The sequence below is a fragment of the Phacochoerus africanus genome, chromosome 6 (genome assembly GCF_016906955.1).
Source record: "Phacochoerus africanus isolate WHEZ1 chromosome 6, ROS_Pafr_v1, whole genome shotgun sequence".
NCBI lineage: Eukaryota > Metazoa > Chordata > Mammalia > Artiodactyla > Suidae > Phacochoerus > Phacochoerus africanus.
In genome coordinates, this window is record NC_062549.1 from 39413106 (window position 1) to 39433529 (window position 20424).

The following is a 20424-nucleotide window of genomic DNA, read 5'->3' on the forward strand; positions in this document are numbered from 1 at the left end:
GATCTTTTCAAATTAATCTTTCAACACTCATATCGAGAAATCCCAGTTCTTGTCAGTTCTCAAATTTAATGACAGCCTTTTGCATTTGTGATGTTGAGGATTAGAATGAGGTAATGAATGCACAAACCTGGCCAATTTAGCTACCTCCAGTCCACAAAATTAATGCAACTGGATTCCTAGTGGAAAAGCTTTTTAAATTTCAAATTCTGTTTTGGAGTTCTTAATTTACTATTCAAGATGCAATGCTAATTACCATTATAACAAAAGATTAAAATACAGAGAAGGGCCCGCTACTCTAGGGGGGTGGTGAGGGCTTGCTGACAGAGGAATGCTCATCGGGCACGGGTGAAAGCCCTTGACCTCAGCAGCCAGCACCCAGAGAGGTGGACGCTTGAGCCAGCTGCCTGCCTAAGCCAGAAGCCACAGACTGTCTTGATTCCTGCTCGTTTTTTCATAGTGCAAGGCCATTCCTTCTGTCCCATGTAATTTGCAGCCATTATCATAGATATTAGCTGTGGAAAGACTTGGCAGTTTCCCTAATTTCCCAGCCCTTCTCACAGAACGCCCCTGTTGAATATTTATGAGGCAGTTGTTAGCAGGCACCCAGGAAGCCAGCCTATTAGCAATCATGGTCATTGACCACCACCTGGGGGGCAAAGAGCATCAAAAGAGCCTTAAAACATAACCATAGGTGGAAAAATAAATAATTAAGGAGTGCTGTATTCAAGATATTTAACTAATTGTCAAATAATGAATTTGTTAAAAACTTCCATAGAAACTAGATGCCTCTTGCTTGGGGATCAGTTGAAAGGGCTCTAAATAATGCAAGCTTTCCTTTCATGTAGGACCATCTCAAAATGGGCTCTTCCCATGCCTGAGGTAGAACACGCTTCAAGAGCCAACCTGAAAGATTCTTAATTAAGGTACCATAAATTGAATTAATATGGGACATCACAGCATATACTTAATTAGCATAAGACAACATTCTTAGTCTTCCCCTGGGGACAATGCAAGTTTTGAGACATTTTAAGCGGGCTACAAAGCAGAGACTGGAGAGAAGAAACAGCATTGTTTGATATATGGGATAATTTAGACTCAAATCCAGATCGATCAGCCCTCGAGTTGATGTGTAGGTGTGAGGCTGCGTGTGAATCTTTGGTGAATCAGGCGACACTGACTGAAAGCCTACACGAACGAAGAAGCTGCCACTCTTGGCTGTTTTCAACAAAATCCCAGGGATGTCAAGATAGCAGATAAGGAAAACAGGCTTTGCAGTCCAACAGAGTTGGTTTCAGGTCTGTACTGCATCTCATATCAGTTAGGAAAATGCTCCTAGGCAGTCTTAGCTTATGTCCTCATCTGTAGAACAGAAACAGCAATGTCTACTCATGGATATTAAGAGGAGTAGAGGAAACAATGAATGTATTACCATGTGGATCTTCAATAAATATTAGTTTCCCTTTCCCCTCTGAGAATTCTATAGTTGCATTTAAATAACAGATTATTTAGGTGAATGGCAAAAATTTATTACAGGTAAATTTGCATGACTCCAAATGCAATCAAAATTTCAAAATATTTCTAACCCACTGAACAGCAGAGCAAGTTCTTTAAGTGCCAAGCAATTAGAATTGCTTTCTTCACATATCCTTGAGTTTAATAGCAAGCCAATGCGAAACCTAATCCTGGAGAAGAGACACACTCATGCATCCTGTTTTCCCCATTTGAAGGACAAGGTACCTAGGATCTAAAAGCTTCTCTTCTGTAAAATTCCCAAAACTCCTCAAGCACTAAAGAATTTGTAAGCCCTAAAGAATTTGTAGATCATTTCCACTTTTTTGCAATATGGTGGTAATTCATTTAGGTATTAAGGATAATTAAGCATTACAACACACTTGATATTTAAAGATTAAGAAACACCATTAACTACCATGGATGAAACGGCCATTGGCTTTAACCTCAGTCTGAACTTCTTTCTCTCCTAGTTCTTCTTTCAGCCATTAAATACCTCTTTTAGGGATCTCTTTTACTAAAACTCACTTAATTGCTCATAATATTATTAAGAATGTTCACAATGTCTAGGAGTTCCTGTTGTGGCTCAGGGATTAACAAACCCTACTAGTACCCATAAGGACAAGGGTTCGTTCTCCGGCTTGACTGGTGGATTAAGGATCCTGCATTGCTGTGAGCTGTGGTGTAGGTCACAGACAGGGCTTGGATCTGGTGTGGCTGTGGCTGTGGCATAGGCTGGCAGCCACAACTCCAATTCGACCCCTGGCCTGGGAATATCCACGTGCTGAGGGTGTGGCCCTAAAAAGACAAAAGAAAGAAGACCAAAAAAAAAAAAAAAAAGAGCTTTCACAATGTCCAAAAGGAGTATTTCTCTTTGAAACAAACAAACAAAATGTTGGCGTATTCCCCTGGGGAATACTAAGAATGTTGTCTTATGTTAATTAAGTATATGCTGTTTATGACCGAGTGTTACTATGATCATGCATACTCAATGTTAAAATTTGATGAAAGCAAGAAAAAAGGTCAATAGTCTGGGCACTGCCATATATTCCAGGTGCGAAGCTTAGAGAGAGAAAATACCTAGACAGATGACTTGTAAATTCAGCTTCACTCTTCTAGGTTCTATATTATCTGAATAATACGGCTTATAGAATGAGAAAAGCTATGTGCTCACAGGTTGGTTAGAGATCCAAAAGAGAGGGAGCATCACTCCACAGAGGGTCCCGGAGACTTACAATACATGGATCATGTTTTTTAAAAATCTGACCCAAATCTTGCCCAAGAACATGAAGAAAGGAAAGTGGAATTAAGCAGTATTCCAAAAAACTGGCAAAATCCAAGAGAAGCTAAGAAATATGCTATTTAACCAAAGAACTAAAATGACAGCAGCAGTTTGCAAGAAATGGTGGTGGGTATATAGAAAAAGGTCTTTATGCTTATTATGTAGCATTGTTCTTTTCTGGTCCAGACAAACAGACACACAGTCCATCATAAAGGAAATGCAAAAGGGAACAACCAGTTCTTTTATAAGACACATAAACACTATATCAGGCAAAATTAAACTCTTTAGTTCCAGGACAGTTAAAAAGCACACACTTCATAAATGTCCCTGAGGGCCTATGACCCGAGGCACATGCTGCGATGTGAGTGGCATCGCATGTGCCTCTGTAATCGTCAACAGATGTGGCATGCCAGCAAACTAGAAACACTGCTTCCACTTAACACATGCTTTTGGGTGACTGACAGGTTGAGAGTCTGGAAAAATGAAGGCTTGATGAATGAGGCATCCTGCTTAATTGTGCTAAACTGTTTAGTTCAAATTCTCATAAACAGATTCAACAGTTGAGAAATAGGAAACCTCTTCCTGATTCTCCCAGGAAAAAAAGAAGGGGAGGGATAGGAAGGAAATGAAAAAGAAGCACAAGATCATGTTGCCAAGGGATACTTAAACTGCATAAATTAAGCATTTATGTGGTTTTATCAGCAGAAATGGAAATCAAATTGCACCAAGACCAGATGTTAAAAAAAAAAAAAAAAAAACCAAGACAATATATTCCTTCACTGTCGAGCTGGTCTCATCAATTTGCTCCTTACATTTTCGTGATGCCGAAGTACCAATCTTTCAAACAATTTCAAATCCATAGCTGACCTTTATTCATGTTTGTTTGATATAGGCAATTCTGTGCTGTTTCATCTCTTGTTCCTAAAAGATAGAAATAATCTCATTTTCCTTCATGTAAAACACCTTTGTTTTATATCGAAAGCAATTTTCACTTCTGGAAAAGTATGGGCTTTAGGTTATGGTGTCTTAACACTAGAAGAGGCTTAGAAAGGTAATTCTTCCATTTCCGAGTCAGAGAAGAGGCACACTGTATATATTTGATGCATACTGGCTGAATATCACTGTCGGGGATGAGGCTTCTTGCCAGTAGAGAGTACCTAGTCAGTCCGCAGCACAGAATCAAGAGCTTGATGTTGCTCAAGAGAGTCAGTGCCATCTGTGTCCTTGGCCATGAGCCAGCTGGCGTTTACACATTCACTTATATAATCCTCCCATCAACGCTTATCAACCTGTAATCAATTTAGTTTGGCTGAAGAGGAACTGTAAAGAGGCCTCAAAATCCCCAGAAGCATCGTTTGACATAGAAGAGCTGCTAACAGTATGAACATTTGACTTTTTTCTTCCTCGCTTCCTTCTCTGCCATGTTCACTGTGTTGTGGGGACAGTAAGTCAGGTGCTTTTCCAAACAACGCTGCTGAACCAGTCAGGCAGCAAGGTCACTGGAAGTGAACATCAGCCGTTGCATCGCTCATTTATGCAACTACAAGTAAGTGTGCGAAGACCCACGGGTCAGTGAACGCCCATAAGACTTGTGTATCTTTTGCAACGTTTCCTAGAATATTCAAGGATATGCCCAGTCACCCTCTCTACAAGGTCTAAATATACGAGAGCATGTTCACAGCAAGGCTGCTTAGTAATTTTTTAAAATATCAAACTATCCCCCAAACCCTGGAACCATTTACTGAAGATCAACTGGGTCGAGTGCAATTGACTTTCAAACATATTATCACTTATCAAATACAGTCAATCCTGACAATAGTTCTGTGAAATACTATTGCCCTCATTTCACAGATCAGGAAACTGAAGCTCAGAGAAGTTAAATAACTTGTCAAAAGCACACTGCTAGAAAGCTATGAAACCTTTTTTTTTTCTTTTTTCATTCCACTTGCCGCCTCTCCAACACAAATGTTAGGTGAGTGGTTAGAACCATCCAAATGTTAAAGGGCATCTCTGAGTCTTTTGTCTGATGTTCTTCCTCATTGCCTGCTTCTTAGATAAATACACAGTGTAGCTGTAGAGTCTGTTCCTAGAAATAACCCTGCTCAGTGTTCCCATTTGTAGCTGTGGGGCGGAGGTGGCAGGAAAGAACACTTCAGGTGTTAGATCATGCAGATTGCTGGGAGGGTGGCCTCAACTTATCCAGCTCTGCATCTGCCTGGTCACCTGAGCATCTCAGGTAAACTCGGCCAGTGATGGACTTGATCAGAGGGATGAGCAATAGAGCCAGGCTAGACAACTGTGATTTTTCCCAATTGAGTCGGAGGTGATGAATTACTTGGCTCTTGGGTGCTTCAGAGGCTATAAAGATGTGAGTCTTGAGCTTTGAGCTGCTTAAGGTCATAGGTCAGCCTCTAAGAAGACAGGTAGCTTGAGAGACTGCAGGTATTACGAAAGAAGGTGGAATAAGCACCCGCGAGAGAACATATGTCTTAACAGCATCCCAATGCCAAGTCCGTGAGACCACATCCAGCTCTGCTCTTCTGGTGCCTTCCTCCAATTCTCCATTTTTGCTTCAGGTCATGACTTGGATTTTTGTCACTTAGTCCTGAATGGAGTCTGGACTAATACAGAAATTGTGCTTTAACAACTGAAATGATAACAGTGGCTTCTTGACACTTTGTGCCAAGCATTTCACTTGGACTGTCTTTACTTTTTTCATCGGCATAATCTCATGAGGCAGATATCATTATCACCATTTTATTTACGAAGAAATTGAAGTTCCAAGAGGTTAAATGACCTTCTTAAGGTCACACAGTTAAGAGGGTAGCAGAGCAAGATTTTGAATCCATTTCTATGTGGCTCCTAAATCCACGCTTTCAACGTCTAAGCTATGTTTGACCTCAAAATGGTTCTCAAGTCTGGCTGCATCCTGGAATCAACTGGGGAGCTTCTGAAACCAGGCGTGCTCATGCCCTCTCTCTAGACACCCAGGTTTGCACAAGTACACTGGGGCACGGAACACCATGGACATATGCTCCCAGGTATTGTGGGCCCCAAGGGATAAATATGTGGTTGATAAATGGTACTCCCCTGTGGCCAGACCAATTAAATCTGAATTTTGGGGGGTGGGGCCCACAATTGATATGTTGATATGTTTTTAAAAGCCCTCCAGGTGATTTTAAAGTTCAGTTAAGGGTGTGACCCACAACTATAACCTGAACACATATCTGGGTCTGCACCAATACAAAGTGAAAAATTAAAACAACTGAAGCTAACATGCCCCATGACTATAATTATCGTAGATAACTGGCTATCTCAGATAAAATCTTCTGTCAGGAACAATGAGTGTAGAATCACTGACTCCTCCACTTGTGCTTTGCACTATGCTTCTTTTTTCTTTAATAATAATAATAATTATTTTTTGCTATGCCTGCAGTATGAAGAAGCTCCAGGCCAGGGATAGAACCTATGCCACAGCAGTAACCAGAGCCACAGAAGTGACTGTGCTGGATTCTCAACACAGTGAGCCTCCGAGGAACTCTACTTTGCACTACACTTCTGAACAAAGATATTGAAATGATGTGTATGAGTACTGTCATTCTTTAAATAGGACTTCTAATTAAGTATTTCTGCAAAAAATTGTGGATTTTGTAAAGATGTGTCCAGCAAACATTTTCACTTAGGTTTAAACCTACAACTAGATGGTTTTGGGTATTGATGAAGGCCATGGCCATCTGTACCTAGGATTCTGTTCTCTCAATTGCCAGGAGACTATTTCAGCCATTACAACCAAAAAAAGAAGGAAAGAGAGAGAGAAAAGAGAAGGAGAAGGAAGAGAGGGAGGGGGAGAAGGAAAAGGAGAAGAAGAAAGGGAGAGAGGGACAGAGGGAGGGAGTGAGAAAGAAAGGAAAGAATACTGAAGACATACTTCATAACTTGTCCTATTATAAGCGACAGCTCAGATCACAAAAGATCCATAGCTAATAGATTTCACAGAGCTCAACCATATTTGATTTAAGCATTATGAACTGGAAGGACAATTAAGACAGAAAATGTCATATTGTAAAAGAATGTTTAGTTACCATGAATTATGCAATCTCACACTTTCTTATAAAAAACGAGATAATAGGGAGACTTAATTCGCTGTGTTAGAAATCCCCATGAGGGGCATGTACGAGAATATTAGGTTAAGTAGTCATTTTTGAACTTGAAAACTGAGTAAAGGAAGGCTCTTTTGCCAATGAAGTTACCCAAATTAAGGAGTCTATTGTATACAATTGAGATATAAATAATTTCTATAGTAAGAAGTCCTTACTCAATCCAAACTCAATTTTACCAGAGTCTCTTGAATTGTGATGTTTTTTCCTGTTGTTTCCATAATCCTATGCTTATCAATTAATCTAATAGGCATATTTTTCATAGTGCTCTTATAAGAAATTGATGCGCTATCACAACACTCAAAGACTTGACTCACAGAAGGTTCGAGAAGTAGATTATGTCCAATTATAGTCAGACTTTGCTATTGCTAATTGAGAATTCCAGCAACCACTGCCAATCATCACGCAACGTTTTATGGGACTGCTCTATGTCTTCCAACTGGATGGTTTAACTGGGTAAAATGTTAAGGGGGCAAAACATCCCCCAAAGTGCAATTTAGCAAGAAGTTGCTAAAAGACATGCAGACCAACCCATGAGTTGTGCGGATCTATGAACCTGGGTTTTGCCTGGGGTCTTTCAAAGGAGGATGATGTGGGGAAGAGGGAAGCCTTCTCAGGGGCTGGGATTGAGCCCCATCACGTCTCACTCCTGTTCAGAACTTTCAAGTTTCTGCCTGTCTCAAATCCTCAGAATGGCATTCCAGTTCCAACTGGGATCCTAAAGAACGTTTTCAATTTTAGCTCTGTTGCCTATAATTAAACTAAACTTTGGCCAAACCAGACTACTCATCATTTCAGGAACCTCTTGCACTTTCTTATCCATATAGTTTTGGGTATCCGCATCTTTTCATGTGGAATGCATTCCCTCTCCACTCAACAAAATTCTATTCTTTCTTGAAAAATCAGGTGGAATACCACTTCTCTGGGGATGCCCCATGAATTTAATCCTGAACTCCTGCTGCACTTTGTTCTTTCTGTGTCTCAACCCTCCATTAACTCCTTGAACTTAGAGAAGGCACCTTATGTATCACATTGGAATAAAACAAGCTGATATGTTAATTCTGGCTTTTCCATTGAATAGCTTGGCAACTTTGGACAAAGGGAACTCCCTAAGTCCAGATTATCTCATCTGAATATTTGTTTCAGACTAATAACGTATGCTTTAAAGGGCTCTTAAAAAATTGTATGAGGTAATGCATATAGAGCAGCTAAAGCAATACTTGACATACGATAGACACTCAACACATTAAATTCATTCTTTTTGTCCGAATGTCACATGGCATTTACTAGATATTTCTTTTTATTTTCCCCCTTTTTGACTGCACCTGCAGCATATGGAAGTTGCCAGGCCAAGGATCGAATTCAAGCTGCAGCTTTGACCTACACCTCAGCTGGGACAGTGCTGGATCTTTAACCCACTGTGCTGGGCTGGGGATTGAACTGACAATGCTGCGAGAAAAACCAGATCATTCACCCACTGTGTCACAGTGGGAACCCTGACTAGATATTTTTTGAATGCATGAATGAAATTGTGACATTGTCTTAGTCAGATCTATAAGCAAGAACAGGCAATGTACATCTCGAGGATCCAATTATGACACTCCAAGGTAATTGTTTTAATAAGTCTCATAATTATTCCTATTTCTAACCTCTCTCTCACTTTTTAAAGAAAAATTATAAATAAACATTTAAATAGCTCAGAAATCAGTAGTTTCAGGTTTTAAGACGACAATATGAAAGATGGAAATGATATCACATTCAGGGTAATGTGCATGACAGGTGAAAAGAAATTTGCACACCTCTAGTGGAATATATATCTTAAGGACGAAAATAGGATGTACAACAAACAAACTGTTTTCAATAATCATGCTGTTGTTGATTGTGGGGTATTGTTATTCTGCGACTATTGTGTGTGTTGTGGGATAAAGCAAATCAGTGGTTATGTTGCTGGGCTAAGAAGCAGGATGTCTGGCAAAGGAAAAAGGAGACACAGACATATTATCAGTAAGGTAAAGTACAACTTTGTGGTCCTGGACTTGAAATGAGAATATATAATTCGCAACATCTTTTTTCTTTACAGAAAAAGAAATTCTAGTTCTAAATTAAGACTAAGAAGACTTAGAAACAATAACCAACCTAGTAGCAACAAGCTTACTTAGTGTTCAGACTGTAGCCTCTAAATACCATGACCTAGTAGAGAAACTGGAGCTCTTTGGAGAAAGACCTGATTCCATCTGGGGCAGGAAATATACAAGATAGCCTGGAACATCATCGCATCAGAAAGCTAGGACACTATCATTGGCTGCAAGGACATGTCAAAAGGACTCATGTCAAAACTAGATATTACTCATAGGAATCAGTTTAAAGAAGTTCACCTTGGCCAAAAATAGGACAATTTGAGCATCAATAAGCATAATGACTACATCCGAATGAAGCACATCTATATTTTGAAATTCATTAGTAAGAAATGATAGTAAAAATTAACCCAATTAGTTATACTTGGAGGATATGAAGGAATCGATGGTTAATTTTAAAAATAGGAAACATTCTTCTCTACTTTTCTTACGTAAAAGTACCTCAGGGGAACTAGATAGCCAATAGTAGGTGTGGGTGCTGGGGAGTTCTTTTTTATAGAATTATTTCAGCTAATAATCAAAGTTGCCATTTGGCCACTCTCAATGAAGTAGCAGATCGAGGCAATAATCTTCAATGACTGTTAACATCATAAAAAGAGAGAAAACTATGGAGTTTCCTTGTGGTGCAACAGGTTAAGGATCTGGTGTTGTCACTGCAGGGGCTAGGGTTGCTGCTGGGGTGTGGATTCAATCCCTGGCCCAGAAACTTCCACATGCTGCGGGTGAGGCCAAAAAAGACAGAAAGAGAAAGAACGAGAGAGAGAGGGAGGGAGAGGGAGAGATAAACTAGATATTACTCATAGTGGAAATAAATAGCAATACCGAAGAAGTATTCTTGCCCAAAGAAAGTAAACCACACTAAACCACCCTCCCCCAAAAAAACCCCAAACCAAAAAACAAACCCAAACTTCAAGCAGATCTAGTCCTAGATTTAACTACCAATTTATAGGAAATAGAAGCGAGAGCTTGAACACGATTCCATGAGAAGGGAATTACCTATATCCAGACTGCAGGAAATCCCATGGAACAAGTTACTTGGTTTCTAGAACAAACAAGAGGCAAGAAAGAAGAAAGATGAAGGTGGAGCCTATGGATTAAAAGAGGCTTGGGAACACCAACCGCATCAACCAGTTTCACTGTTTGAACCTTACTGGAAATCTGCTTTAAACAAGAAAACTATGGAGGAAAACACAGCTTGGAGGAAATTGGAAACATTTGGGAACTGGCCATATATTGGATAAGATAGTAAGAGATTACTGTAAAATATTTTAGGAGGAATAATACATATGACTGTAACACTATTATTCCTCCTAATACATTTTTAAATAAGGGCTATAGTCACAGGTGAGGGAGCACCCCCTCCTTTTGGCCACACCTGCAGTGTGTGGAAGTTGCAGGGCCAGGGATCGAACCCATGCCACAGCCGCTACCTGAGCAGCTGCAGTGACAATGCTGGATTTTTAACCTGCTGCACCACAAGAGAACTCCTGAGAATGCCCTTTTCATATTCCCAGTACGGTGAGATCTACTCACCACACAGTATCCATTCCTCAAACATCACTGGCACAGTTTTTTTTTTTTTTTTTTCACTATAAAGGAGGCATCTTTTAATTAGGGACAGCAGGGGACATAGAACTATTCCATCTGGTGGCTGGAAAACACATGCAACCTGGGTCCAGAGGCTGAATCTTCAATTTACTTTCCATTCCTATTTGTGTCCTGATCTTCTCCTCTCTTGGTAAATTTTAGAAGCAAGAAAGGCCTATGGAAATGGAGAAGTGAAAAGTTTTAATTCAGTTCTGCTTCATGCCATATAAGGTATCGGAAAGAAGCGAGATGGAAAATTCATGAAATTCTGAGTAATCTGCATTCTTGGCGTTTCACTATGGAGTCTGACCGATTATAAAAAGACAAAAGAAATTAACATGTGATGTGAAAAACAGGATGTAAGAAAAGAGGAGGACAGCTCAAAGGAGCAAAGTTCTTACTAAAGTAACCCCACCTTACGGTTGCTATGGCAGCTTACACCTTACAGTGTACAGACCTCTCTCAGATCCCCCTTCTCTTCTATAAACCTAGACCCTACTGATTCAGCATCTGATTCAGGACATTTTGTCAAGAGCCAGGCACTTCTTCTCAGGTATTGGGAATTATGAGGAATTCACAATAAGTTACGATTCTAAAGGGGTAAGTGCCATGAGGAGAGGTGAACACTGGGTTATAGGAACATACCCCTGGTTTCCTCACCCAGACTTCTGGGGATCAAAGACAGCTTGTGAGAGGAGCTCAAGGCACTGAATCATGGATGAATAGGAACTAGCTGGTGAAGAAGACAGAGCAGGGCAGGTCCAATGGCAAGGAAGCTGAGAGCACGGGGTGCACGGGACTTCAATGAATGAGACGTGTATGATGAGAGATGGACAGAAAGCCATGGGGGCAGCCATGAGAGAGGAGGCTGCACACCAGCCCAGGGTGGAACTGAATGGCCTCGAATTCCGTGCTAGGCAAAGTTGTGATCCTCTGAAGACAACAGGGAGACACTGGAGGAGTCTAAGCAAGGAGGAGAGGTGAGGAGATGCACCACTACTCTTAGCTGCTTACCAATGGAAATCCTCACCGCCTTCCCACCTTCCCGAAGAATTCCAGTTTTTCTCACACATCAGGAGGCTACATTTTCAGTGGAGCCCGGGCCCCACCCTAGGCTCAGGAAGTAAAGTTTGATCAGTATAAGCCAATCTTGGTCATTTCATTCCATTGCCACAGACGTGTCACAATTTTAGCTGATGAAACTGAGAAACAGTCCACTTTGGAGCTTCTGGATGAGTCTGCCTCACTCTTCAAAAGGACCATCCACTAGGGACATTCTCTGCTACACTACTGCACAGTGTATGAGAATTTGTCACCTAGAACAACCGAAGCCATGTAGGGATTATGAGGGGACAAGCTTGAAGACAAAAATCAACTTGATGAGGATGGGAAAGTGAAAGATGTACAGAAGCAAGGTTCTTGATGTGGTTGACGATGAAATTAAGCATCCTGTAAACACCAACCTCAGAGTTGTTTTTTAAATTCATTCATTCATTCATTCATTTTTATGGCTGCACCTATGGCATATGAAAGTTCCAGGGCCAGGGATTGAATCTGAGCTGCAGCTGCGACCGAGGCTGCAGCTGTGGCAAATCTGGATTTCTTAACCCGCTGTGTCAGGCTGGGGATTGAACCCGTGCCTCCACAGTGACCCGAGACACTGCAGTCAGATTCTTAACCCACTGTGCAACAGCAGGAACTCCCAGAGTTCTTTTTTTTTAATTTTTAAAAATTTTAAGTTTTCCCATTATAGTTGGTTTACTGTGTTCTGTCAATTTTCTACTGTACAGCAAAGTGACCTAGTCACACACACACACACACACACACACACACACACACACATTCTTTTTCTCACACTATCCTCCATCATGCTCCATCACAAGCGACTAGGTAGAGTTTCCAGGGCTATAAAGCAGAATCTCATGGCTTCTCCATTCCAATGAAACAGTTTGTGTCTATTAACCCTGGATTTCCAGTCCATCCCCCTCCCAGAGTTCCTTTTAAAGTGAATTTAAAAATTTGTTCACTCGATTCTAAGCTGGGGCTTCTGTGTTATTTTTGCAGTCCAAAGCATCCCAATTAATAGACTGATTTTCAATTTAAAGAGTTCACGTTGGAAGCAGTGAGCCAGTTAGATGGAAGGGAACTGAGAATGCAGTTGAGTTGTTAATAGACGGCTGCTACAGTGCGTACTGATGAGACAGGTCTGTGGGCTCGAGAGAAGGGAATGGGTTTTAAAGATAGGAAGAATCTGGAGTCAACAGGACTTGGAGAGCATTTGGCTGTACATCCGGGAATGAATGTGCAGTTCCGGAAGGCGGTGCCGGTCAGTGAGATGGGGGACAGAGGGGGAGGGGAATGCATGTGAAGTTTTAGTGCACATGAGATAACTAAGTGCCACTCTCCAGACTGTAGAGACTGGGAGAGTATGGATCTTATCTTTCTTCTCATCTCCTTCTTTCCCAACTGCCACACAGCAGGTGAATAGTAAGAATGCTCCATGGTAAATGCGTGAGGCTGAAAAAGATGACATCATTTGCCTAAGATGGCACATGCAGTTCAAAATTGTAAAGCCAGAAACAAACAAACAAACCAAAAAAACCCCCAACAACATAGAATGGATAAACAACAGGGCCCTACTGTATAGCACAGGGAACGATATTCAACATCCTTTGATAAACCTTAGTGGAAAAGAATATGAAAAAGAATGTGCATATATATTTGTATAACCGAATCACTTTGCTGTACAGCAGAAATTAACACATTGTAAATCAAATCAAATACATTTAATAAAAACACGAGACAGAACTGTGACGCCAGAACATATGCTTGAATTCTTCCTACCACATTGTCTACCACTTGCAAGATCATCAGCAAAAGGTTGTCGCTCAGATTCCAAAGTAGAAGAATCTCTTACTGGAAGATACGGTATCAGGGTGGGCTCACTCCCTCAGGACACATTAAGAGAGTGATTTTTTTCATTAATGTATATTTTACAGAAGAGTTCCTAAGGAATAGTGCTCAAGGATAATGCATTTAAGGAGAGCTGAGAACCACGAATTATATCTTATTACTGACATCTTCAGAATGCAATAGACTCCACTTCTTCTAACTGGGAACTTCTAATTGGAGAATCAGATACAAATTTGAGATGGAAAGCTTTTCTGCTATCTGAGTTAGTTAAGAGACTACATTAAATCCCTCTTGGAGGAGACCACTCTGAGTCACACTCTTACATTATCTTTGAAAGAGTCAGGGAACAACTGTTTACGATTTTATGTATGAGAATCATTAAAGTCTTTACTTCTTTAAGATAAACAATCCTCATTGCTCTAGCCTGCTTAATTTATGTCTTTCTTCCAATATTTTTTCTACCTTTATGTCTTTTTTTTTCTCAGCATCCTTTATTTTCTCCACACTCTTAAGCTGAGGGACCCAAAGCTTGTCATGAAAACAATTACATCTATGTTTTTGTTTTTTCTTTTGTCAGATTTACAAGAATTTCAATGTTTCCCAACATTAAACTAAGAGCTACAGAGGAAGCAAAGATGTAGAAAACACTGACCTTGACCTCAAAGGATTGATCACTGAGTATTGGGAACAGGATGCACATAAACCCCTAGGAATCCAGGAACAATGTTAGTGTGTACTTCAAGTGCCAGAAGTGTTTTAGAAATTCGGAAAGGCATAGAGCACTAGAGGCTGTTGAAGAAGGATTCGTGGACATTGATGAATGTGGCGTGAGCTTTAAAGGGCATCTAGGATTTGGAGGGAAAAATAGGATGGAGTATGGAAGGAGATAGAAGTGGGAGGAGGCTGGCATAGAAAGATGTCTGGAACAGAGAGTTTTGTGGAAATTATATCTAAGATGTTATTTTTTAACTCCCCCCTCAAAGCCTTATATTTATATGGATAGTTATCCTGCCCATCCTGGATACCACCCATCCTCTCTCCTCTCCAAAGATGATCCTCTCACAAAGGGATCTATTTGGCTTCTACAATGAATGAAAATTATGTTCAATTTTAATTCTGCCTGTGCTCTTCATTCGAATTTTGATTTTGAGTTTACATGACACATTAAAAGAAACTGGGGACCAATCATCAGACAACAGAGATTTAATAGGCCAAAAACTATGGTAGTGGCTCAATAAATATGTATTAATTCAATGGAAGAAAGGAAAAAAAGAGGAAGAAGGAAAGAAGAATGAAGTTTGAAAATGCTATTTCTCCTTAATTTTTCCAAAAGCTAGGTGAGAAGATATTTACATAATAACAATTACTATTTTGAATACTCTCTTTAGGTTTAACTCACTGTCATTTGCCATATCTTCAAGAATTCAGAGTACACAACTAATATATTTTTATTTTCTTTTACAGATTAACTATGGTTCTTCAAGAACTTTAGTTCCTGAAATTCTCAATGGGTAGCAAGAGTTATAACATAAACAATTCCATTATTTCTTGCAGGAAGAGGCCACACTTGAAATATTAGAAGGTAGCTCAATAATAATAACAGGGGAAAAGAGCAATAGTTTGGTTCCATCTTAAACCACTCTGAAGGAAATAAAAAAGAATTCCGGGAAACATTAGTTGCAGTCGAAATGAGCTACCGAGTTTATATAAACCTTCCTGATCTACAGAGATAGAGAGGGGAGTGGAACAAAGAATGTGAGAAGAAATAAGTAGTTATTTACAATAACAAACTCCTTTCCCCAGGGGTAAATTATTCTGGAGCAGGAATGAACTGAAATCCTTTGCATAAGCAAGAGCTGAGTAAGATAAACATTTCAGACACTGCCATAGATCTGGAGGACCGTCTCCGCATTCCAGACGCCCCTGTGCTGTTGGAGATTGTGGGAAAAGGGCCACCAGCCTTGAAACCAAAGTGGCCTGTTCTCAGGGTGACTTGTGCACTTCAGAGCGGCACAGACCCAGGCAAGTCATTTAGCCCATCTGAGTCCATTTTCCCATCTGCAGAATAACTGCATCCACCTTTTAGGATGGTTGTATGGATAAAAAAGACAGTGTCTGCAAAAAGCCTGATCAGGTGTCTGAAAAATCTCAGGAGCTCAGTAAATTATAAGTCGCCTTAATTCTTTTTTGTCTTTTATTTTTTTTTTCCCTTAGGGCTGCACCCACAACACAAGGAGGTTTCCAGGTTAGGGGTCAAATTGGAGCTGTAGTTGCTGGCCTACACCACAGCCACAGCAACGCAGGATCCGAGCTGAATCTGCCACCTACACTAGAGCTCATGGCAACGCTGAGTCCTTATCCCACTGAGCAATGCCAGGGATCGAACCTGCATCCTCATGGATGCTAGTCAGATTCGTTTCTGCTGAGCCACAACAGGAACTCCAAATCACCTTAATTCTTAAGCAACCATAATGGGCTCAAATTCCCCACTGCACCGTGGCAAGAGAGAAAGGCCTTCTTATCTTTGTGAAGACCATCACATCAACTTAATTCTAGAGAGAAACATTCTTTGTGTGTGTGTTTTTAATTTAAAAAATTTTTTTTAAATGATTTTTATTTTTTCCATTATAGCTGGTTTATAGTGTCCTGTCAATTTCTACTGTACAGCAAAGTGACCCAGTCACACATATATACATTCTTTTTCTCACCTTATCCTCCATCGTGCTCCATCATAAGTGACTAGATAGAGTTCCCAGTGCCATTCTTATGGACTGTCTACACAGAGGGGCAAAAAGCTAGAGTTGATTCTCAACTATCCAGTGCAGGAACAGCAGAAAGTGCCTGGGAGGAGGGCTCACGCCTTGTGTTCTACTTCTGTCTTTGGTTTCAGCTTCTCACCTCCCCTTTATCCACCCCCAGGCTTCACTCGAATTCACCCACAATCTGTCAGTCTTTTCCTCTCATCTACCATCCAGCTAACTTCCTTAGCTTTTCTGAAATTTTAAGAGGATTCATATTGAAAAATTTAAGGGTCAGGAAAAAAAAATCTAAAATTCCAACAAAATCATTCTATACAACTTCAAGGGCACATGCCCTCCCCTAAGACCTTGATCATGATTTAAAAGGACATAACATGTGGAGAGTCTCAATTCTGTCCAGATGACCCACTGCACTGAAAATGCAAGTGCTGTTTTAAGATATATCAAAAGAAAGTTAAAATATACACAAACCATTGGAGAGAATTTGGGTCCCTGTCTTAAGAAAAACTTCTTCTATTTTTAGTTATGAAAGATTATTACAAACCTTAACATCTAAAATATGCTTTAAATCTCAAGAATGAGTTCCTAAAAAATCTTAAATCCAGGCAGTTTGCTATTGGTGAAATCTATTTTGCAGACTAAAAAAAAAAAAAAAAAATTGGCTTTGGGTGGATCTAGAGAGACACTTTTTTTTAAAGCTGTGAAATGTTTTGTAGTCATAGAAATGGTTCTGGAAACTGTAATTTTAAAAGTATTCAAAAGCTGAACTTCCCGTTTGTATAATATAAATACAGAATAACTTGCAAATGGACTCTTTAACAACGTTTTTGATTGTGGATATATATTTTTTTTTTTTTTTGCTTTTTAGGGCTGCACCCGTGGCATGTGGAGGTTCCCAGGCCTAGGGGTCAAATCAGAGCTATAGCTGCTGGCCTACACCACAGCCACAGCAACACAGAATCCGCGCCTTGTCTGCGACCTACACCACAGCTCATGGCAATGCTGGATCCTTAACCCACTGAGTGAGGCCAGGGACCAAACCTGCAACCTCATGGTTCCTAGTCAGATTCGTTTCTGCTGGGCCATGATGGGAACTCCTGGTTATGGATATAATGTTGTGGGAACAGTTTCAGGTCATGGAGGCCTAATACCATCGATGATAACACTTTCCCACGGCCAGTCCAGGGCAGATTTGTGAAGTAGCATGTTTGTCTTCTTTAAGATGATTCCCCACTTTGTTGTGTAGCAGAAATTACCACAACACTGTAAATCAGCTAAACTTCAAGAAAACTTAAAAAAAAAAAAAAAAAAAAAGACTATTCCTTAGTCCTGTAACCACCCCAGGCCTACTACTCCTCTTATATAATTTCATCCCTGCTCAGGACTTGTCTTAAAATTATCAATCAGAGCTCCTGCTGTGGCGCAGTGCATTAAGAATCTGAATGCAGGGGATTGGGTAGGTGTGGAGGTGAGAGTTTGATTCCTGGCCTGGCACATTGGGTTAAAGAATATGGCATTGCCGAAGCTGTGGTGTACCGGTCACATTTATGGCTTGGATTCAATCCCTGGCCCAGGAACCTACATATGCTTGGGTGCAGACATTACAATATATATAATATGTATGTGTGTGTGTGTGTGTGTGTGTGTATATATATATGAATCACTGATTAGGGTAAATTGGTTTATACCCAACCTCTTACAGTAGTCTTTATATCAGAAAAAAAATGAAAAAAATGATTAGCAAGAAGTACTGGCTTCCAAGAATAAATCTTTAATTTAAAAATTTCAGATGGTTTTGAATAGGGAATTATCTGAGTAGATTCTTAGCACAGGACGAAAACTAGAAGGACAATTGTAATAATAATTGCTTTCCACTCTATTTCTTAAATTTTGGTCAGGAGATCACTTTGCTACAATCACCAAAGATACCTGTTTGTTTGTTTGTTTGTTTGTTTTAAAAAAAAACCCAAATGATTTCTAAGCCCAATCTCAGAATCATGAAATGAGAATCTCCTGGAGTGAGCAACTTAATACAGATGTGTAAACTAATGCAAAGGAGTATTATTGTCTCAACATTGGAAATCATCAGATTATTCTTTGTAGGCAAAAGCATGTTTCCATGTGTTAACTGCCCTACCAGTATCCACTGCAGCATGTTAGAATGGAATTTTTTTTTTTTTGGTCACGCCCATGGCATGTGAAAGTTTCCAGGCCAGGGATCAAACCTGCACCTGTACAGCAGTGACCCAAGCTGCTGGAGTGACGCTGTCAGATCCTTAACCCACTGCGCCACAAAAGAACTCCTAATTTAGAAATTTGATTTTAAATCAGTAGCCGTATATAAGGAACCCCAACTTCATCTTTTGCTCTTACCAGGCACTCCAGCTTGGATCCAGAAGTTAATGTCTGTCCCTTCTCCAGCCTCAAAGACCTGTGTGATGTTGATGGGCCGTAGCAGGTTCATGATCTCCTCCATGATGGCCCTGGCCTTTTCACTGCCCGTGAACTGCAGCCCAGAGGGTAAGAAGGTTCCCAGGTCAGACTCCATCACGAGGCTGTAGTTGGAAATATTTGCCTAAACAAAAGAGTGGGGTGTTCAGTTCATATCTGTTGCTTCTTTCCTTTCTCTCTGGGAGTTATCAAAACAATAATCAACGCCTCTAGCTCCTCACCAGTTGCTTCCAAAACACATGTTACTCTGCTCAACTTAGAGCCTGGTCTGCACATTACCTAATGGTTCTGAGATGCCAAGGTACTCATCCCGGGATGTGGCAAATTTGAGTTGACTTGGAAATTTTTACAAATTTGCATGAAAGGAAACATAAAGCCCCACATTAAAACTACTCAGTTATTGCTTCTAGCAATAATATTCATTCCACCAGTTTTCTTAAGAGCCGATCTTGTACCAGACGAAATTCCTATTGTATGGTGGGGATCTCCAGATAGCATTGGCCATGTTCAGGGAAGGAAAAAAAAAAAAAAAAAAAGGTATGCCCTGTGGACCTCTTTCTTTGCACCTCTGTCCTGTAAGTAGATTTCCATCTTATTTTAATTATGAATTCTGCAAAGGCTTAAAGGCATCAAACTGACAGGTTTGTCTTGGGTTTCTGATTCTGGTGTTGTTCCATCTGTTGAATCCCTGGGGAGGGAGGTAATAGAACAACACATGAAATGCTGTTCTCTCCGGGGTACAACTGTATCATTCTAAATCCCGGCAACTGTGCCAGGCGGCTGGTGTGTAAACTTTTTCCAAATAAAGTCTGGTAAGAAAGCACACAGTGATTTCATGTAGCCAATATTGTCACAGCAAGAGCTTAGAATACAAGAGGCTCTCACCAGGCTGTGCAGCTAAATTGCCACACAGCCCTCAGACTTGGAAGCTTAAGGTCTTTCAAACTGGCCTGGCCATCTATTTCCCAGGAGCCATTCACTTCTTCAGGACTGACCAAATACTATCTTCATGAAGTTATTCCCAAGCTGTCGTCCTCATTATTCACCTAGTAAAAAAATCAATAATAACATTTTTACAGTGCTTTCAGAGAGCTTTCATATTTGCAGTCTCCTTTGATCTACTTCCATAACCCATAAAGTAGACAGAGCAGTTTTATGGTTGACGCTCTTTTACAGAAAAGGAACTGAAGATCAGAAAGGTCAAGTGATTTGCTCAAAGTCACACAGTTGGCAAATGGTAGAGCTGGGTTCGAAATCCTTTGCTTTCTAAAACTCCACACTGTCATCGCTAGCATGGGATGGTGGGGTAAGTAATGCTTATTCTGAATTAGAATGATTTTTCACTCATGACAATTTGAGGGTTGCATAAATATTTTTTCCCCTCTAAAACAGATATGTTTCTACAATGATTTCCAAACCACTGCCATGAAAGCGTACTGTTGTTACAAGGGCACGAACAGCAGTGGGTTCTAAAGGACGGTGTTGTCAACACTTACAGGACTGAACTTGGTGACTTCAGGTACCATTTTGTTGTTGTTGATGATGATGACGAGAAAGGTAACAAAACAGAAACCTATTCATATCTCCACTCTCACTCCTAAAAAATTTCTGTCTTTGTGGTGATTTCCAGA

At 40.3% G+C, this 20424-nt stretch overlaps 1 protein-coding gene across 2 annotated transcripts in view; it reads right to left on the reverse strand.

Annotated features, from left to right (window-relative positions):
* CPQ (carboxypeptidase Q) overlaps positions 1-20424 on the reverse strand; it is a 373724-nt gene that overhangs the window by 53770 nt on the left and 299530 nt on the right. The window contains exons 6-7 of one of the 2 annotated variants that reach the window (XM_047783561.1): positions 18716-18917; positions 3604-3712 (exon numbers count right to left, since the gene is read on the reverse strand). In XM_047783561.1, the coding sequence (XP_047639517.1) occupies positions 3642-3712; positions 18716-18917 (273 nt within the window). In that variant the 3' untranslated portion in view covers positions 3604-3641. Of the gene's footprint in view, positions 1-3603; positions 3713-18715; positions 18918-20424 lie in introns of those variants that run through there. The other variant, XM_047783560.1, reaches the window with a different exon arrangement.